Here is a 16,862-nt window from a genome sequence, read left to right as displayed (position 1 = left end):
GAAGTTGAAAAGAACAGCTAATGCCATGGGCAGAACATGTCTTTATTCATAGTATACGCTGTATTAAAACAGTAAGTTACATCTGACTGGGAATTGTTTTAAGTGAAAGTAATTTCTAGAATAGGTCCTAAGATGCAAGGAAACCGCATTGGAGGCCCCAAGGTCGGTTTGGCCTTATTGGCATTTAGGGATATTTTGTGTGTGCTCTGCTTGGTTTTGGCAGTGAAAAGATAAAAGCTGTTGGATTTGCTTATAAATACATATTGAAGGACTTTTTGGAATGTGGATGGCAGCTCTGAAAGACTATATCAGCCTCTTTAGTGCTGTCGCTTTCCTTAAAGGCACTACATCAGCCACCTATGCTCTATTTGCTGTACATTTGCAGTCTGAAATTCTCAAGGAATTTGGCATATACGTGAAAATATTACACACTTGGTGAACAAATTTGTTGCTAGCCTGATGGTTCAGCGGGCTACCGAAAACCAATTTTTTGCAATCTTCCTTTACCAAATTCTAGTTCTATCTAGTGTGGCATTGGCTTAATGTCTGAAATATTGTATGTTTATGAGATGATGGGTATACTTCACTTTCAGGGGATGGTTTGTTAGCACTCTTCCTTCTCCAACTTTAATAAAAGGACCAAAGCTTTTGCATCAATAGAAGAAGAAATCACTTTTAAGCCAGGAAAGTCTGAAGAGTCATTTTCTCAGTATAGTTCTGGAGCTGCTGTAGAAGACAGCAGGTTGCTGTGAATTGGACCATTCCTGGTTGGTGAAAGCAAGCAGGGAAATACTGAGCCTGTTGTTGGTTGCGGTTGTCATCATTTCCCTGCTGGAGACGGGATGCTACCTATCCTCAAGGAAGCTATGATGAGTCCTCTGCTCAAGAAGCTACCCATTGACGCTGACCTTGCTAACAATTGACCAGTATCCATCCAATCGTCCTTTTCTGGCAAAGTCACTGAGTTTGTGTCAGGAAGCTCTGGCTTCTGACTGGGCTATGGAAATCAGTCAGGTTTCAGACTTAGGAATGAGACAAATAGGTTCCATTGGTAGAGGATTTCTTCTTGTCGATGGATGATTCTTTTGGGTCTGTTAGCTGCCTTTGCTACAACTCACCACTAGGTTTTACGGATACGTCTCCACTTCCTAGCAGGGGGGACAGAGTTGCTTACTCTACTCCTTTCTTCATGAAAGGGTGCTTTTGGGCGGTTTCTTTTTTTGCCCTGAGGCAGGGCACTGTAGGGGTCTGTTTTATTATTCCTTCTGTACATGGGCGGGGGTGAATAGAGGCTACATTGTTTTCAGTGTACTGATGATCCTTGGATCTGTCTCTCTTTTATGTCAGACTTGGCAGGTACAGTGGAATGAGTGATTTGGTATCTGAGAGTGGGATGTTGCTGAAGTAATGTTGGTAGGATGTGGGAACCAACCAGGAACATTAAAGAAGATGACTTTGTCCATCCAGTGGAGGGAGGGACCTGTATTAGAGGTTAGCAAGTTAAGGTTTTATAAAAGAGGGAGTCCCTGGTTGCTTAGGTAGCAGCTGAGGCCCAGGGCACTCAGTCATGTGCACCTTCCTATGTCAGATATGGACCTTGCCTGGATTATCCACACCTTAGTCTCATGTCACAGTGATGATGGGAGGCATTCTATGTGAGGCTGTACCTGGGGACTGCAAGGAAGCTGAAGTTAATGCAGAGCACTAAGGACTGCTGTTAAGCAGGGTTTCACTCAGGGGACATGTAACTTCTGTAATTTGCACTAGCTGACTTTTATCTGCCAGGTGGTGTTCAAGGTGTTGCATTTGTATATAGTAAACAGCCTTAAGCAGTTTAGGACTTGGCTACCTAGATTGGGCTGCATCACTTCCCCACAGAGACCTCCCTACCAACATTACAAAAAGAAGGATTCTAGGTGGACTCCTCCTGAAGGTCGAGACAGCAGACTGGACTTCTACATAGAGTGCTTCCGCTGACGTGCACGGGCTGAAATTGTGGAAAAGCAGCATCACTTGCCCCACAACCTCAGCCGTGCAGAACGCAATGCCATTCCACAGCCTCAGAAACAACTCTGACATCATAATCAAAAAGGCTGACAAAGGAGGTGCTGTTGTCATCATGAATAGGTCGGAATATGAACAAGAGGCTGCTCGGCAGCTCTCCAACACCACTTTCTACAAGCCATTACCCTCTGATCCCACTGAGAGTTACCAAAAGAAACTACAGCATTTGCTCAAGAAACTCCCTGAAAAAGCACAAGATCAAATCCGCACAGACACACCCCTGGAACCCCAACCTGGGGTATTCTATCTACTACCCAAGATCCATAAACCTGGAAATCCTGGGCGCCCCATCATCTCAGGCATTGGCACCCTGACAGCAGGATTGTCTGGCTATGTAGACTCCCTCCTCAGGCCCTACGCTACCAGCACTCCCAGCTACCTTCGAGACACCACTGACTTCCTGCGGAAACTACAGTCAATCGGTGATCTTCCTGATAACACCATCCTGGCCACTATGGATGCAGAAGCCCTCTACACCAACATTCCACACAAAGATGGACTACAAGCCGTCAAGAACACTATCTCCGATAATGTCATGGCAAACCTGGTGGCTGAACTTTGTGACTTTGTCCTTACCCATAACTATTGTACATTTGGGGACAATGTATACCTTCAAATCAGTGGCACTGCTATAGGTACCCGCATGACCCCACAGTATGCCAACATTTTTATGGCTGACTTAGAACAACGCTTCCTCAGCTCTCGTCCCCTAACGCCCCTACTCTACTTGCACTATATTGAGGACATCATCATCTGGACCCATGGAAAAGAAGCCCTTGAGGAATTCCACCATGATTTCAACAATTTCCATCCCACCATCAACCTCAGCCTGGTCCAGTCCACACAAGAGATCCACTTCCTGGACACTACAGTGCTAATAAACAATGGTCACATAAACACCACCCTATACCGGAAACCTACTGACCACTATTCCTACCTACAGGCCTCCAGCTTTCACCCTGACCACACCACACGATCCAAAGTCTACAGCCAAGCTCTATGATACAACCGCATTTGCTCCAACCCCTCAGACAGAGACAAACACCTACAAGATCTCTATCAAGCATTCCTACAACTACAGTACCCACCTGCAGAAGTGAAGAAACAGATTGATAGAGCTAGAAGAGTTCCCAGAAGTCACCTACTACAGGACAGGCCTAACAAAGAAAATAACAGAACACCACTAGCCGTCACCTTCAGCCCCCAACTAAAACCCCTCCAACGCATTATTAAGGATCTACAACCTATCCTAAAGGATGACCCAACACTCTCACAAATCTTGGGAGACAGGCCAGTCCTTGCCTACAGACAGCCCCCCAACCTGAAGCAAATACTCACCAACAACCACATACCACACAACAGAACCACTAACCCAGGAACCTATCCTTGCAACAAAACCCGTTGCCAACTGTGCCCACATATCTATTCAGGGGACACCATCATAGGGCCTAATAACATGAGCCACACTATCAGAGGCTCATATTCTCTGTGTGTATATAAAGTCTGCTGCAGTTTCCACGGTATGCATCCGATGAAGTGAGCTGTAGCTCACGAAAGCTCATGCTCAAATAAATTGGTTAGTCTCTAAGGTGCCACAAGTACTCCTTTTCTTTTTATCAGAGGCTCGTTCACCTGCACATCCACCAATATGATATATGCCGTCATGTGCCAGCAATCCCCCTCTGTCATGTACATTGGTCAAAGTGGACAGTCTCTACGTAAAAGAATAAATGGACACAAATCAGATGTCAAGAATTATAACATTCATAAACCAGTCGGAGAACACTTCAATCTCTCTGGTCACGCAATTACAGACATGAAAGTTGCAATATTACAACAAAAAAACTTCAAAACCAGACTCCAGCGAGAGACTGTTGAATTGGAATTCATTTGCAAATTGGACACAATTAACTTAGGCTTGAATAGAGACTGGGAGTGGCTAAGTCATTATGTAAGGTAACCTATTTCCGATTGTTTTTTCCTTCCCCCCCTCCCCAGACCTTCTTGTTAAACCCTGGATTTGTGCTGGAAATGGCCCACCTTGATTATCATACACATTGTAAGGAGAGTGATCACTTTAGATAAGCTATTACCAGCAGGAGAGTGGGGTGGGGGGAGAGAAAACCTTTTGTAGTGGTAAACACCCATTTTTTCATGCTTTGTGTGTATAAAAAGATCTTCTATACTTTCCACAGTATGCATCCGATGAAGTGAGCTGTAGCTCACGAAAGCTTATGCTCAAATAAATTGGTTAGTCTCTAAGGTGCCACAAGTATTCCTGTTCTTTTTGTGAATACAGACTAACACGGCTGTTACTCTGAAACCTGACTACTGTGTTTGTGATCAGGCACTCAAGCTAGCACCTCTATTCCATTTTCAGAAAATAGGGGGTAGAGGCAGTGTTATGGGCAGGATGTCTGACTTTGGAACTCACTCCCTGCTTTGTTGGTCTGCTGGAGTCTAGATTTGTTAGCCTGCCAGGGTTAGTGCAAAGCCCTTGGCTGCCCCAGGCTTTTGATAAGGAATAGTTGTCACTTGATGGTCAAATAAACATGGATGTTCTGTTGTATTTTGGGAGGTGAATACTGTGAATCTGTATGGTCTTGGCTCAGTGGCTTATTTCTGAATTTTATTCTTATTTAAAGGGACACAGTCAAGTTGAAATATATTGTAGTCTGTTAACAAAGGTTAACAGCAATTTCAGAACCTATACCTGCGAGTGTTTGTGCTTTTACCATCACACTTGTTAAACTTTAAAATGATTTTCTGTCCCCGGTTGTTGTGTGAATAACCCATGCAAACTGTGGGGCTGACCAACTTCATATATGGAGCAGGGACAACACAGTCAAAGTGACTATAGACAAAATGCTTCCTATATGCAGTGTAAACAAATTGATAAAAATAATTGTTATTGTTTTTCAGTGGTAGTGATCTTAGGGACTACATATAAAAATAGCAGGTGAAAAAACTCCTTACAAAAGTGTGGTTTTTGGTATTTTTTATGTTGACAGCCCCTTTTAGTTCTGGTACACTATCTGGAGCCGTGGCTGCGTATTTGTTAAAATATATATAGTCTTTGCAATGCTAGCTTCTTTCTTTTTTTGCAATCCTTTGAGTTGATGGCCCTTTCTGAAATTTTGTTTAAACAAGATTTTTTGTAGGCTTTAAATTGATGCTATTGAATATTTACTTTAATTGGTAAGGTGAACTGTAATTAAACTGAACTTGCTCCTTTCTCCCCACACTTTCGCATTACTTTCTCTATATATGTGGGCCCCTTGTTTTGACAGATGAAAATCCAATGGCTCAATACTACAAACTCAGCATATCTTTGAAACCTAGAATTATTCGAGTGAGATTCTAGTTACATAGTAAAATGATGAGATGCAAAGGCTCAATATTAATGCATGCACAGATGACATTGTGCTAGTGTGTTGAATCTGGGCAATATCACTATGAGTAGGGATCTAATTATGCTAACCTTTTTGTGTAGAAATCGTACAGAGATGGGGATTGGTTGCAGTGATATATTTTAATGCACCCTTCAGAACAGTGGTTCTGAACCAAGGGTCCTGGGGCTGGGGGGCCGTGAGCAGGTTTCAGGGGGGTCCACCAGCCATGGCGGGTATTAGACTCGCTAGGTCCCAAAGCAGAAAGCCAACGCCCTGCCACGCAGGACTGCAGCCCCGGGACCCCAAGCCCCACCACCCAGGGCCAGAGCCGAAGCCTGAGCAGCTTAGCTTCTCAGTGCCCACTGTGGCGTGGGTCCCTGGGCAGTGGTCCTGCTTGCTACCTTCCAATGCCGGTGATTGTGGCACAGCTGGGCCGTGAAGTTTTTATAGCACGTTGGGGGAGGGCCTCACAAAGCAAAAGGTTGAGAACCCTACTTCAGAAGCTTGTTCAAAGGTTCTCGCCACTCCCCCCGCCCCCAGAATAGAAACCTTACCTTCTAAAGTGCGCAGCATTAAAGACACTGTTACTTAATGGAAGGTCACCACTGTCTTAAAATAAGACTTTTGAGAAGATGCAATTCACCTGGAACCTGAATTTCAAACGCACTTGAAACTCTCAGAAGGGAAACTCATTTTGGGGGCTCTCTTGAGTGATTTTTGACATGAGCTTATCAAGGCTTAGTTGCAAATTTGTTACTTAAGTGAACAGAAGATCAGTTTGCAGTTGCCATATCGCTGCTTGCAGATGTATGGGTCTCCATCAGTGACATTCAGGACTGCTGAAAATCAGATAAGAACTTCAAACACTGAGTCTCTAGACATAGAAAAATTCTTTAATTCTCGCTTTTTGTTGTGATCACAGCAATAAAATATTGTGTTCATGATAACAATAAAATGATCTTCCCACAAACTTTAATCAGGCTTTTGATACAAACCAGCTGGCTTTGTAGGCCAACATTTTGCAATAAATGGAACATTTTCTCATGAAAGGCTGGATCCTGCCGCCTCATGTACTTAGTCCACTGAAGCCCGTGGAACTCTTCCTGTGATCAAGGGTTTGTAGGATTGGGTCCTAATATTGAAATTGATTTTGTATTTCAAGACTTGTAGCCTCTTCCTCTAAAGAGGCATTCAGTAGCCATTGGCCCTCCTCGCATGGAAGTTAATAAAACAATACACAAGGGGAAATCTCTGGCATTTGTATATTCAGTGGAATAGCAAGTAGAATATGATCCATCTGCTGCTTAGTTGAACACTAATTTATGTAGCCTGGAGTAATAAAGGCTATAATTTCATTGCAGTGTTTTGATAGCTTCATGATTCAAAAGACTGATTTATACATGTCACCGGAACTGCAACATAGAATTAAAGCCCCATTCTATGCACATATTAGTGATTATACTTAATAATCCCTGGTTTTTAAAAACTTTATCCATATATCAGTCCTTGGCATCATCTTGCTCCCCATTTGCTGGAATTTGTGTTGCTCCCTTCCTCCCTTGAGTTCCCTTCTTGAGCTTTCCACCTCTCCTCCTGTTTTTTTTTGTGATCTCAGATTTTTCTTGTTTGACATGAAATGTTCTATGCCCTTGTACAATGGGGTGTGAATAATTGTGTGTAGATTATAGTGCTTTACTAAAGAAGATACTTTGCAATTTCCACACTAAATGAACCCAGCAGGGACCAATTTCCTGCACTTCAGACCTGCTGATTTAGCCAATACAGTACGTTAAGTGGCAGCTTTACATTTCTAGAAGGATCACAAGATAGTATAAAAACAGTGCATCTGTGGGGCCACTTTACTGTGCTAAATCTTAGGGCAGCCAGTTGTGAGCATGGGGAATACAAATTCAAAAAGCAGTGGCAGAAACAACACAATGCCAGCTCCTCCTGAGCTGTCTTTTTGTAGCTTGTTTTCAAGAAAATGGAATGAGAATGTCTTTTTGGACAATGAGCTCCTGACATCCAGGATCTTGTCTGCTCTCCAGCCACGTTCAGAGAGGAGCGGTTTGAGAGCAGGCAATTTGCAGTGTGCTCCTCACTTTTTGAGCACCAATTCAGTTTTTGCTTCTGTAGCAGCGTCTCTGAAGGAGCAGCCCCAGAGTGCTCTCCTGGGATCGGATGGCACCCCAGTTCTGCCTCGGAATCTCGGTATGACTATCACCCAAAGAAGAAATTCACAGTCTTCATTGAATACTGCTGGTTCTGTTAATAAATTTGGGTAAGTAGACAGCTTCTCTTATAAGCTACTTTGTTTTTCCTACAGTTACGGAACTAAATCCATTTCAAATTAAGGACATGCACTTACTGCAAACTGTAGAGAGTATTAGATGAAGCCTTAGTGCTGAATTGCATTGAGAAATGCTCTCCAAATAGACAGCTGTTTGTTTCTTTGTGAGGATGCAAAATCTCTGTAGTTCCTTTCTGCTACAGATAAAATACCATGGATTATGGTGAAATTTGGATTGTGGCATTTGAGTACCCTTGCCCAAGCTTTATTGTCCATCTAAGTCCTTTACCTCTAGGTCTCTGGAAACCTAGGAATAGTTTCTTAGCCTGGTTTCAGCGTAACAGCCGTGTTAGTCTGTATTCGCAAAAGAAAAGGAGTACTTGTGGCATCTTAGAGACTAGCCAATTTATTTGAGCATAAGCTTTAGTGAGCTACAGCTCACTTCATTGGATGCAAGCTTATGCTCAAATAAATTGGTTAGTCTCTAAGGTGCCACAAGTACTCCTTTTCTTTCTTAGCCTGAATTTCTTGGGCCAAGTAGGGTAGTTGACAATGCTGTTTAAATTGAAATAGTCCCTTATTTTAATCAAGGGATATTTCAAATCTGTGTATCACATTTTTGTTTGCCACAATTATGTGTCTCATCTTATTGATGGAGCTTTTAATTTTGACCCTACATAGGGAATATCGTGCCTTGTCCAGTTCATCAACAGAAAATTAGGTGCCTTTTAAGGTGTAGTACCGGAAGTTGTACAAGAGTTGATTGATCAAGAGAAGAGAATAAGAGACTTTTAATTTAAACTGGAAATTTATCCACCGAGTTTCAATGTTTATTACCAAATTGAATTTGACTATTTCATGTCAAAAAGCAAGGATAGCCTGTGTTTGTTATAACTAATTAGCTCCATAATAAAGGAAGAGTGCAAATTAAAATGGTTTGTTATAGATAATTTAGTTATGCTTTTCTCTCAAAAAATTCATATTCTATGTTAAAATAACACAGTTGTGTAATTTTTTTGCCTATTTAGACCAATCACAGGAGAAATGGATGAAGGGGATTCGGGATTTATAAAATTTAAGCAGACATCAGATGATGTTGTCTCACTTGCACCTTCAACAGCAGAATCCATCTTTCTGGAAGGTATGGAACTTCTCTGTCTTTTGAGGATTTCCTGCTGGTCTGTTTTCTTTTCTTTTCTTTTTTTTTTAAACAAATTGAGTCTCAGAGAGACTATACTGAAATGTTTTATGTTCATAAAAGTTATTGGAGGATATGTCCAAGTTATAATGTTATTTAAGGCATAATGTTAGTTAAATGGAATGTGCTTTTGGTCTAGATGCATACTTTTCCTCTCTGAGAAATGAGATAGAAGCAGATGCTCATGAGTTTGAGGCTGAATCTTGGAGTCTCACAGTGGAACAGCCTTATGCAAAGGAGCAAAAGAGAGAAGTTATGAAAAGGCAAGATGTCATTTATGGTAAGAACAATTTATTTCTGTCATTTACATAGTGCTTCTATTTTAAAATGTCTCCTATTGCTATTTTGAGTAGTATAATAGGATTCAGTGATTTCACTGCCTCCCTGTTTTCTTTTGTGCTTAGAAGACAGGATTGTGTGAAGATTTCCCTTCTTCTACCCCTGGACATGCTGTGTACTTGGCTTCTGATTTGTTATATTGTCAAACAACTTGTGGTTTTCAGATTGCTAATGTAAGCTGTAAATTCCACCTATAAAACAAGACAATATCCTTAGCCACCGTCTCGATGTTCTTAAGGATCCCATGGTTCCTTTTGAAAGAGTAGGCTTGTCAGCCCTGTTGTCCTGGCCAAATTGCAACCTATAATGCTAAAACTCCCTCTAGGGTTTTAATTGGATTATAAGGAGTCTTCATTTCTCCTTCTAGAAACCCTTTCAGGAAGTGTTTCCGGTTCAGAATGCTAGCTCGATTCCAGCCCAGAGAGGAATGAAATTATTTTTTTATCCTGAAGTTCTTTACAAATTGCGTGAATAGGGATTATTATTGCTGTCGATATTGGTTACTGTTTCTGCGCTGCATACTTCAAAATGTTTACAGCTGCTTTGTAATGTAGACTGCAGAGTTTTAGTCAGACTAGAGAATTTAGCTGTCAGATTTGCACCCTCCTCAGAGTTGTGTTGCATACCCAGCTTTGAGCTGATCTGAGGAAAGTCTTTAGCACTGCCATGCTGGTATATTGCTGCTATAGTCCTTGGCACGTATTGGTGATATTATTTTATTACTGTCTGGGAGAAATCCAAAAGCATCATAAATGAGTATTCCATAGGCACAGGCTGGCTTTCGTAGCTGTGCGAGTATCTCATGTCCCATGTTTCTGTACTAATGAGATGTTTAGATTTCAGTAATTCAGGGTCTCCTAGGCTTTGACTTGAATCATAATAAAAGCTGTCAGTTTTCACCTGACTTCAGTAAAAGTAAGGATTTTTGATGGATACTGAAAAATTTAACTGAAAGCACTCCCTCCGAGGAATGCACAAACTTCACAGCATCCAACACACAACAGTATAAGATCACCTGTCAGTTTATCTTGCCAATAAGAAGTGGTGGGTGTGTTTTATAAATTTAGAATGTAAAATGTAGAAAGTAAAATAGCTGAGCTATCGATGCCCATGATTATTTCAGTGGTGCATTTGCTAGCAACATGCATCAGCACTGTGATAAGAGGCTTGCTGTGGCTGCTGACTTTCACAGCCTGCTCTGCTAGGTGCTTGGCCAGCCGCTGCCTAACATTTCTAAATGACCGCTAACGTGTTTTCTCTCCAGAGCTCATGCAAACTGAAATGCATCATGTCCGAACATTGAAAATCATGCTGAAGGTGTACTCCAAAGCTCTGAGAGAGGAGCTGCAGTTCACGAACACTGGCATCAACAAAATCTTTCCTTGTGTGGATGAATTGTTGGAGCTGCATGGGCAATTCCTGTTTCAATTAAAGGAGCGACGGAAGGCATCCTTGGAGGAGGGCAGTGACCGGAATTACATTATCCAGAACATTGGAGACCTCTTGGTACAACAGGTGTGAACTAAGCTCTAATAACATTAGTTGATGCTATATTTAACTTCTAAGAACTTAACTGTAATATTAAAGTAGGTTGAGTAAAGTTTGAATGTAGTGGGCCCTTGACAAAACACTGGGTTTAAAGTGCTCCTTCCAATACCACATTTGTCTTTGGCTTCTGGAAATGCAGCTGGTCCCTAATTGTGTGAAATGTTGAATATTTCCTTTGTGTATTTATGCACAACATGGCATGCTACTGGGAGGGGCGTGGTCCTGCTGCTTGTCCACTCCAGAATTAAAGCAGCACACCACTGAAGTCCTTCAAAGTAGAGTCCTCACATGCCCCCTGAACACAGCTTTCCTGCATCAATTGCTGACCCTCTTGGGTTATAAAGACCCTTGCTGTAACTGGCTTTCCCTTTTTTCTGCTACTCTGTACGCTCTCCTTGACTTGGAATGATGCAATAGAAACTCTCTTACATCACCACCAATTTGCTGTCCCTCCCACCCTTTCCAGCTCCAAAAAAGCACTGCGTTTGAGTCCCAGAAGCTCTTACTCACATTTGTTGTCTTTCTGCCAGGAGTAAATGAATATTTGGGTACAGCACAGTGTCTGATAAAGTGGAGTGGCTCAATCTCTCCTATATCTGGTGCAGGAGAAGAAGCTGGAGTAGCAAAGAAATTTGACCCTAAAAGCTAATCAGCACAAAGCCTAATTAAACCCAAGAGTGTTATAGTAGCCAAGCTTTCTGGGAGTAACTGGCTGCATTTTAAACTGGCTAATTTAATGTCCTTCCTCATCTTTCCAATTAGTTTTCAGGTGAAAGTGGAGAGAGAATGAAAGAAAAATATGGTATGTTCTGTTGTGGTCACAGTGAAGCTGTCAGTCACTATAAGGACCTGCTGCAGAGCAACAAGAAGTTCCAAAACTTAATAAAGGTAAAAAACCCAGCCAGTGACCCAGTCTGCCCCATTTCCAAAAAGCAAAATATCTCTGATTTCTTGGGTTTGGTTTTGAATCAAACTTAAAGCTGAAAGGAGTGTTAGATTGTTACTTGGCTGGTTCTGTCTGTCTCTCTGTGTTACAGATGCCACATGAGCAGTTTGCATGTAACAAAGCCCACCAAGAGAACTGCAGCTCTAGAACAGTCTGGTGGATAGAGCACTGGACTGGGTCTCAGGAGACCTAGGTTTTAGTCCTGTCTCTGCCACTGGCTTGCTATGTGACCTTAAGCAAGTTGCTTTACCTCTCTATGCCTCAGTTTCCTCATCTGTAAAATGGGGATAATCATTCTTTGAGATCTACCATAAAAAGCGCTGTATAAGAACTAGGTACTATTGTCATAGTTTTGCCCACTATGACATCTCTCCAGAATCAAGAGACTGGCTCCAGGGCATGTGTCAGTCTCTTGTGCACTGGAAAGTGCAGTCTAACATAGGTAGAACAAAATAAGCTGCTATACGTTTAAATGTAGCCAATTTGTAAGGAGTTAACCTGAATCTTAGATGAACGTCACATGGTCCAGTTCATTTGTAAGGAGTTAACCTGAATCTTAGATGAACTGTCACATGGTCCAGTTCATTACTGTCAAGAATTGAAATGAGTTTAAAAGTGCAGTGCATTCTGTTTTCTGAGAAGAGAGTATCCATGAATCTGTAATCCATTCTGCTGCCAGGATCCCAGAGTACCTGGAATCGGACTGACTGTTGGGGTTCTGATGCTTTCATTCATAAGTGGATCTGTATTTATTAGCATAATTCCAGAAACCCTGGTAAAGGAGACACCTACACACCATTCAGTAGCAAGTGTAATTCAGTTCAATTATACTGTTGAACCCGATTAGAAGATATTTATAAATATGTTTTAAAAGTGGGCATAATATATGTATTAAAAAAAAAAAGAAAATCCACTGTTAAGTGGGAAATCCAACAATTTGAAGTTGGATTTTGCTCTGCTTTGGTCCAGGTCTGTGTTGCCCTAGCTGGAAATAACATTTAAAAATATTTTTCCTGTGATGCAAGTCAAAATAACAACTTTTGGTTTGCTGGGTGCAAGAGTTTGTGGTTGACACTAATGGGGCTGTGGTGCAAGAATAGCCGCTGGGTTGTGTAGTCAGTGGAGATCTTGTTGCACTAAAAAGAAATGTCAAGAGGTAAGGAATGTGTAATTGGGGACGGGTAGGACACGGAGGGCTATCTCAAATGCAGATTGTATCACAACATGGAGTTTATGCCACGTAGAGTTGTCTAACCACATGCTCTGTTTTTGTTGTTGTGGTTTTTTCTTGTTTGTTTTCTTGCTCCCTAGAAAATAGGAAACTCTTCTATTGTGAGGAGACTTGGTGTCCAGGAGTGTATCCTCCTAGTCACTCAACGCATTACGAAGTACCCAGTGCTGGTGGAGCGTATTCTTCAGAATACAGAAGGTATATGAGGTGCCCTGTAATACCTGCCCACCCTGCCCTGGCTGTCTTCCTTTGCACCACCCTCCTTCTAAACGTGGAGCGTTGTCTGGGACTCCCATTAGGCTCTGCCGCTTCACTCCATTATCCATTGAAGGGTTGTTACTGAGCCACAAAAATCACAAAAGGCTCAGGGGCAGCATTAGATTTAACTCTAAAGACAAGAAATCTTGGTGTTTTAGCCTCTCAGTTTGATCAGAATTTGATGCTTTGGTTTTTTTCGGACTTTATGCTACAAAGAAACACTTTGAGCTGCTAAGCACAGAGCCTGTCACATTAGGAGGTGATTGGGATTTGTTTAGAGGGGGCATTTTGTGTCCTGGAAATCTAAATAACTTTCATTTTATGACAGGTTTCAGAGTAACAGCCGTGTTAGTCTGTATTCGCAAAAAGAAAAGGAGTACTTGTGGCACCTTAGAGACTAACCAATTTATTTGAGCATGAGCTTTCGTGAGCTACAGCATCCGATGAAGTGAGCTGTAGCTCACGAAAGCTCATCCTCAAATAAATTGGTTAGTCTCTAAGGTGCCACAAGTACTCCTTTTCTTTTCATTTTATGAATTATTCCCTTAATTTCTGCAGCAAAGTCAGACTAACCAACACTCTGCCTCTTTATAGCTGGCACTAAGGATTATGAAGATCTGTCCCAGGCACTCAGTTTAATTAAGGACATGATCACTCATGTAGATGCCAAGGTAAATGAGTGTGAGAAGAGGCAGCGTCTTAGAGAGATTATGTACAAAATGGAGCTGAAATCATCAGGGAAATTCAAGAATGGGCTGCTTTTCCGGAAGAATGACATGGGGCAGCGGCAGCTTCTGCTGGATGGGACGCTGTGCTGGAAAGCTGCATCAGGGAGGCTCAAAGGTAAATAAAAGGGCTGAAAAGGGGGAAAAACACAACTGGAAAACAAGATTTCCATTTGTTTATTACTGATCAATTGAGTATAAAGTCAGATGAGTATAAAGATAACCTGCTAGTTTCATAGGGTACTGGAAGAAATAGCACTTGTTCTATTCCTGACTTGTCAAATAAGCAACTCTATAATGGTACACGATAAATTCCTTATGCAGTTTGATGCTTATAATCTGTCCGATCCTCTGCCCAATTCAAATGGGAGGTCTTTAAATAGATGACAAGGTGTTGAGTCAAACCTTCTTAGACTCCTGTGGAAAAACATTATTTGTGCGAGCTCCAGTTCACACTTGGAAAAATTGTCATGTCAACCTCATGACATCTTCCTTCCACAAACTGACTGACTGGTCAGAAAATCAATACGGCTTCCATAAGCTCATTGGCTCATCTAATGTTGCCAGAGGTATCTGGTGCCTGTGGAGTTCACACAGGGACAGAGGCATGTTCCCTGCTGCTGGGACAGAGGCATGTTCCCTCATGAGCAGATTGGGTTTATATGTTAACCTGTGCCTCAGGAGAACTTTTCATCTTCAAATCTCTTTGCAGATATTTTAATGTGTTCCTTTTGTGTTCCTGCAAAAAGTGCATTCTGTCAGGCTGTGTGTGTGACCATTGCAAATTTAAAGGAATAATGTACATGCCATTGCAACGCTGACGGTAGGAAAGGCCTGTTGAACAGTGTTTAGAGTAGTTGTGAACAGTTACCAAGTGTTTCCACTTTTCCCACTTCTCTGAAAACTTTTGCTGCTTTAAATCTAGGCTTTTCTTTGGGATAGAGGTCCATAATCACAGTGCGTTAGAAATAACTATAAGGAGCTGCAGATAGGTGTCTAATCTACATCTGATCTTCTGATATAGACTGTGTCTATCACTAGAGCAATAAGTATGATCATCCCCACCTATGTATTTGATGTTGCCAACGAATTTGCTTTGGAATCCAACTGGTTGCAGAATCGGCTCCAGAATCTAAACTTTCCTTATATACAAAGCTTGTTGTGGTAGAAATGACCCTTAAAAACATGTCCTGAGTGTAAGCAATGCAGTAACAATGGCTTTGTGGGGTGATCTACTCCATTCCTCTCAATAGGCTTTAAATCTCAACCCCAACTAATTACAGTTAAATGTCAATATTCTTAACTATTTCACTGCTGATCACTTTAATAGAAATCTGCTGATCTCATCCCAGGATCCCAAACTGCCTAACATGCCTTCTTAGGGACAAAAGCCCCAACTAGACAGCCTCTGACATGACCCATGACAGTTAAGTGGTTTTGATTTTAGTCCTAAGTAGATCATAGGATCTGGTACAAGAAGTGAATATAGTTGAACTGCTTGATAATAGTGACCATAATGTAAATAAATTTAATATCCTTGTAGGGGGAAAAATGCCAAAGAAACCCACCATGGCAGCATTTAATTTAAAAACGGGGAACTACACATATATGAGGTTAAACAGAAATTAAATTAAACAGGGACAGTAATAAAGACAAACTGCATGGAGGCTACTTAAAAACCCCATAATAGAGGCTCAAACTAAATATCTTACCCACCCATCCCCTGCTCCAGTCAAAAAGTAATAGAACAAAAAAATGCCACCATGGCTAAACAGCAGAGTAAAAGAGGCAGTGAGAGGCAAAAAGGCATCCTTTTAAAATTGAAAGTCAGATCCTAGTGAGGACAATAGAAAGGAGCATAAACTCTGGCAAGTTGAGTATAAAAGCGCAATAAGGTAGGCCAAGAAAGAATTTGAAGAGTATCTAAGGACACACAAACTATAAGCAAAATTTTTTCAAAGTACATCAGAAGCAGAATGACTGGCAGGCTGTGGGGCCACTGGACGATGGAGATGCTAAAGGAGCACTCAAGGAAGACAATGTTGCTGCAGAGAAGCTAAATGAATCCTTTGCATTGTACCAGTGCAGAGGGTATAGGAAAATCCCCACACCTGAGCATTCTTTTTAGGTGACAGATCTGAGGAACTGTCCCAGCTTGAGGTGTCAGTAGAGGAAGTTTTGGAACTAATTGCTCAATTCAACAGTAGTAAGTCACCAGGACCAGATGGTATTCACCCAAGGGTTTTGAAGAAACTCAAATATGAAACTACTGCAGAACTACTAACTGTGGTATTTAACCTATTGGTTAAATCAGCCTCTGTATCAGATGACAGGTGGATAGCTAATGTGACACCAATTTTTAACCAAGGCTCCAGAGGCAATCCTGGCAATAACAAGCCAGTAAGTCTGATTTCAGTACCAAGCAAATTGGTTGAAACTGTAGTAAAGAACAGAATTATCAGGCACATAGATGAACAGGGAGGAAGTATTTCTTTGCACAATGCACAGTCAACATGTGGAACTCATTGGTAGGTGATGTTGTGAAGGCCAAAAGTATAACTGGATTCAAAAAAGAATTAGATAAATTCATGGCGGATTAGTCAAGATGGTCAGGGATACAACCCATGCTCTTGATATCCCTGACCCTCCAACTGCCAGAAGCTAGGACTGGACGACAGTATCACTTGATAATTGCGCTGTTCTGTTCATTCCTGCTGAAGCATCTGGCACTGGCAACTATCAGAGACAGGATACTGGGCTAGATGGACCGTTGGTCTGAGCCAGTAGGCCATTCTTATGAGGCCATTCAATATAGGCCAATATAAAATCAATAATACAAGGGCTGCTTTACTGCCTATATTCATTTTCATA

General features: G+C 41.6%; 1 protein-coding gene across 7 annotated transcripts in view; it reads left to right on the top strand.

Annotated features, from left to right (window-relative positions):
* The window catches only part of ARHGEF18 (Rho/Rac guanine nucleotide exchange factor 18), a 104,093-nt gene that overhangs the window by 65,477 nt on the left and 21,754 nt on the right, over positions 1 to 16,862 (top strand). For 5 of the 7 annotated variants that reach the window (XM_075123107.1, XM_075123105.1, XM_075123103.1 and 2 more), the window contains 7 exons: positions 7,593 to 7,737; positions 8,775 to 8,887; positions 9,084 to 9,224; positions 10,548 to 10,798; positions 11,594 to 11,719; positions 13,089 to 13,206; positions 13,861 to 14,109. In XM_075123107.1, coding sequence (XP_074979208.1) covers positions 7,593 to 7,737; positions 8,775 to 8,887; positions 9,084 to 9,224; positions 10,548 to 10,798; positions 11,594 to 11,719; positions 13,089 to 13,206; positions 13,861 to 14,109 — 1,143 coding nt within the window. The remainder of the gene's footprint in view (positions 1 to 7,592; positions 7,738 to 8,774; positions 8,888 to 9,083; positions 9,225 to 10,547; positions 10,799 to 11,593; positions 11,720 to 13,088; positions 13,207 to 13,860; positions 14,110 to 16,862) is intronic. The other 2 variants (XM_075123106.1, XM_075123104.1) reach the window with 1 other exon arrangement.

This window comes from Caretta caretta, chromosome 25, assembly GCF_965140235.1.
Source record: "Caretta caretta isolate rCarCar2 chromosome 25, rCarCar1.hap1, whole genome shotgun sequence".
NCBI classification, from domain to species: domain Eukaryota; kingdom Metazoa; phylum Chordata; order Testudines; family Cheloniidae; genus Caretta; species Caretta caretta.
This window is presented reverse-complemented; position numbering and strand designations above follow the sequence as displayed.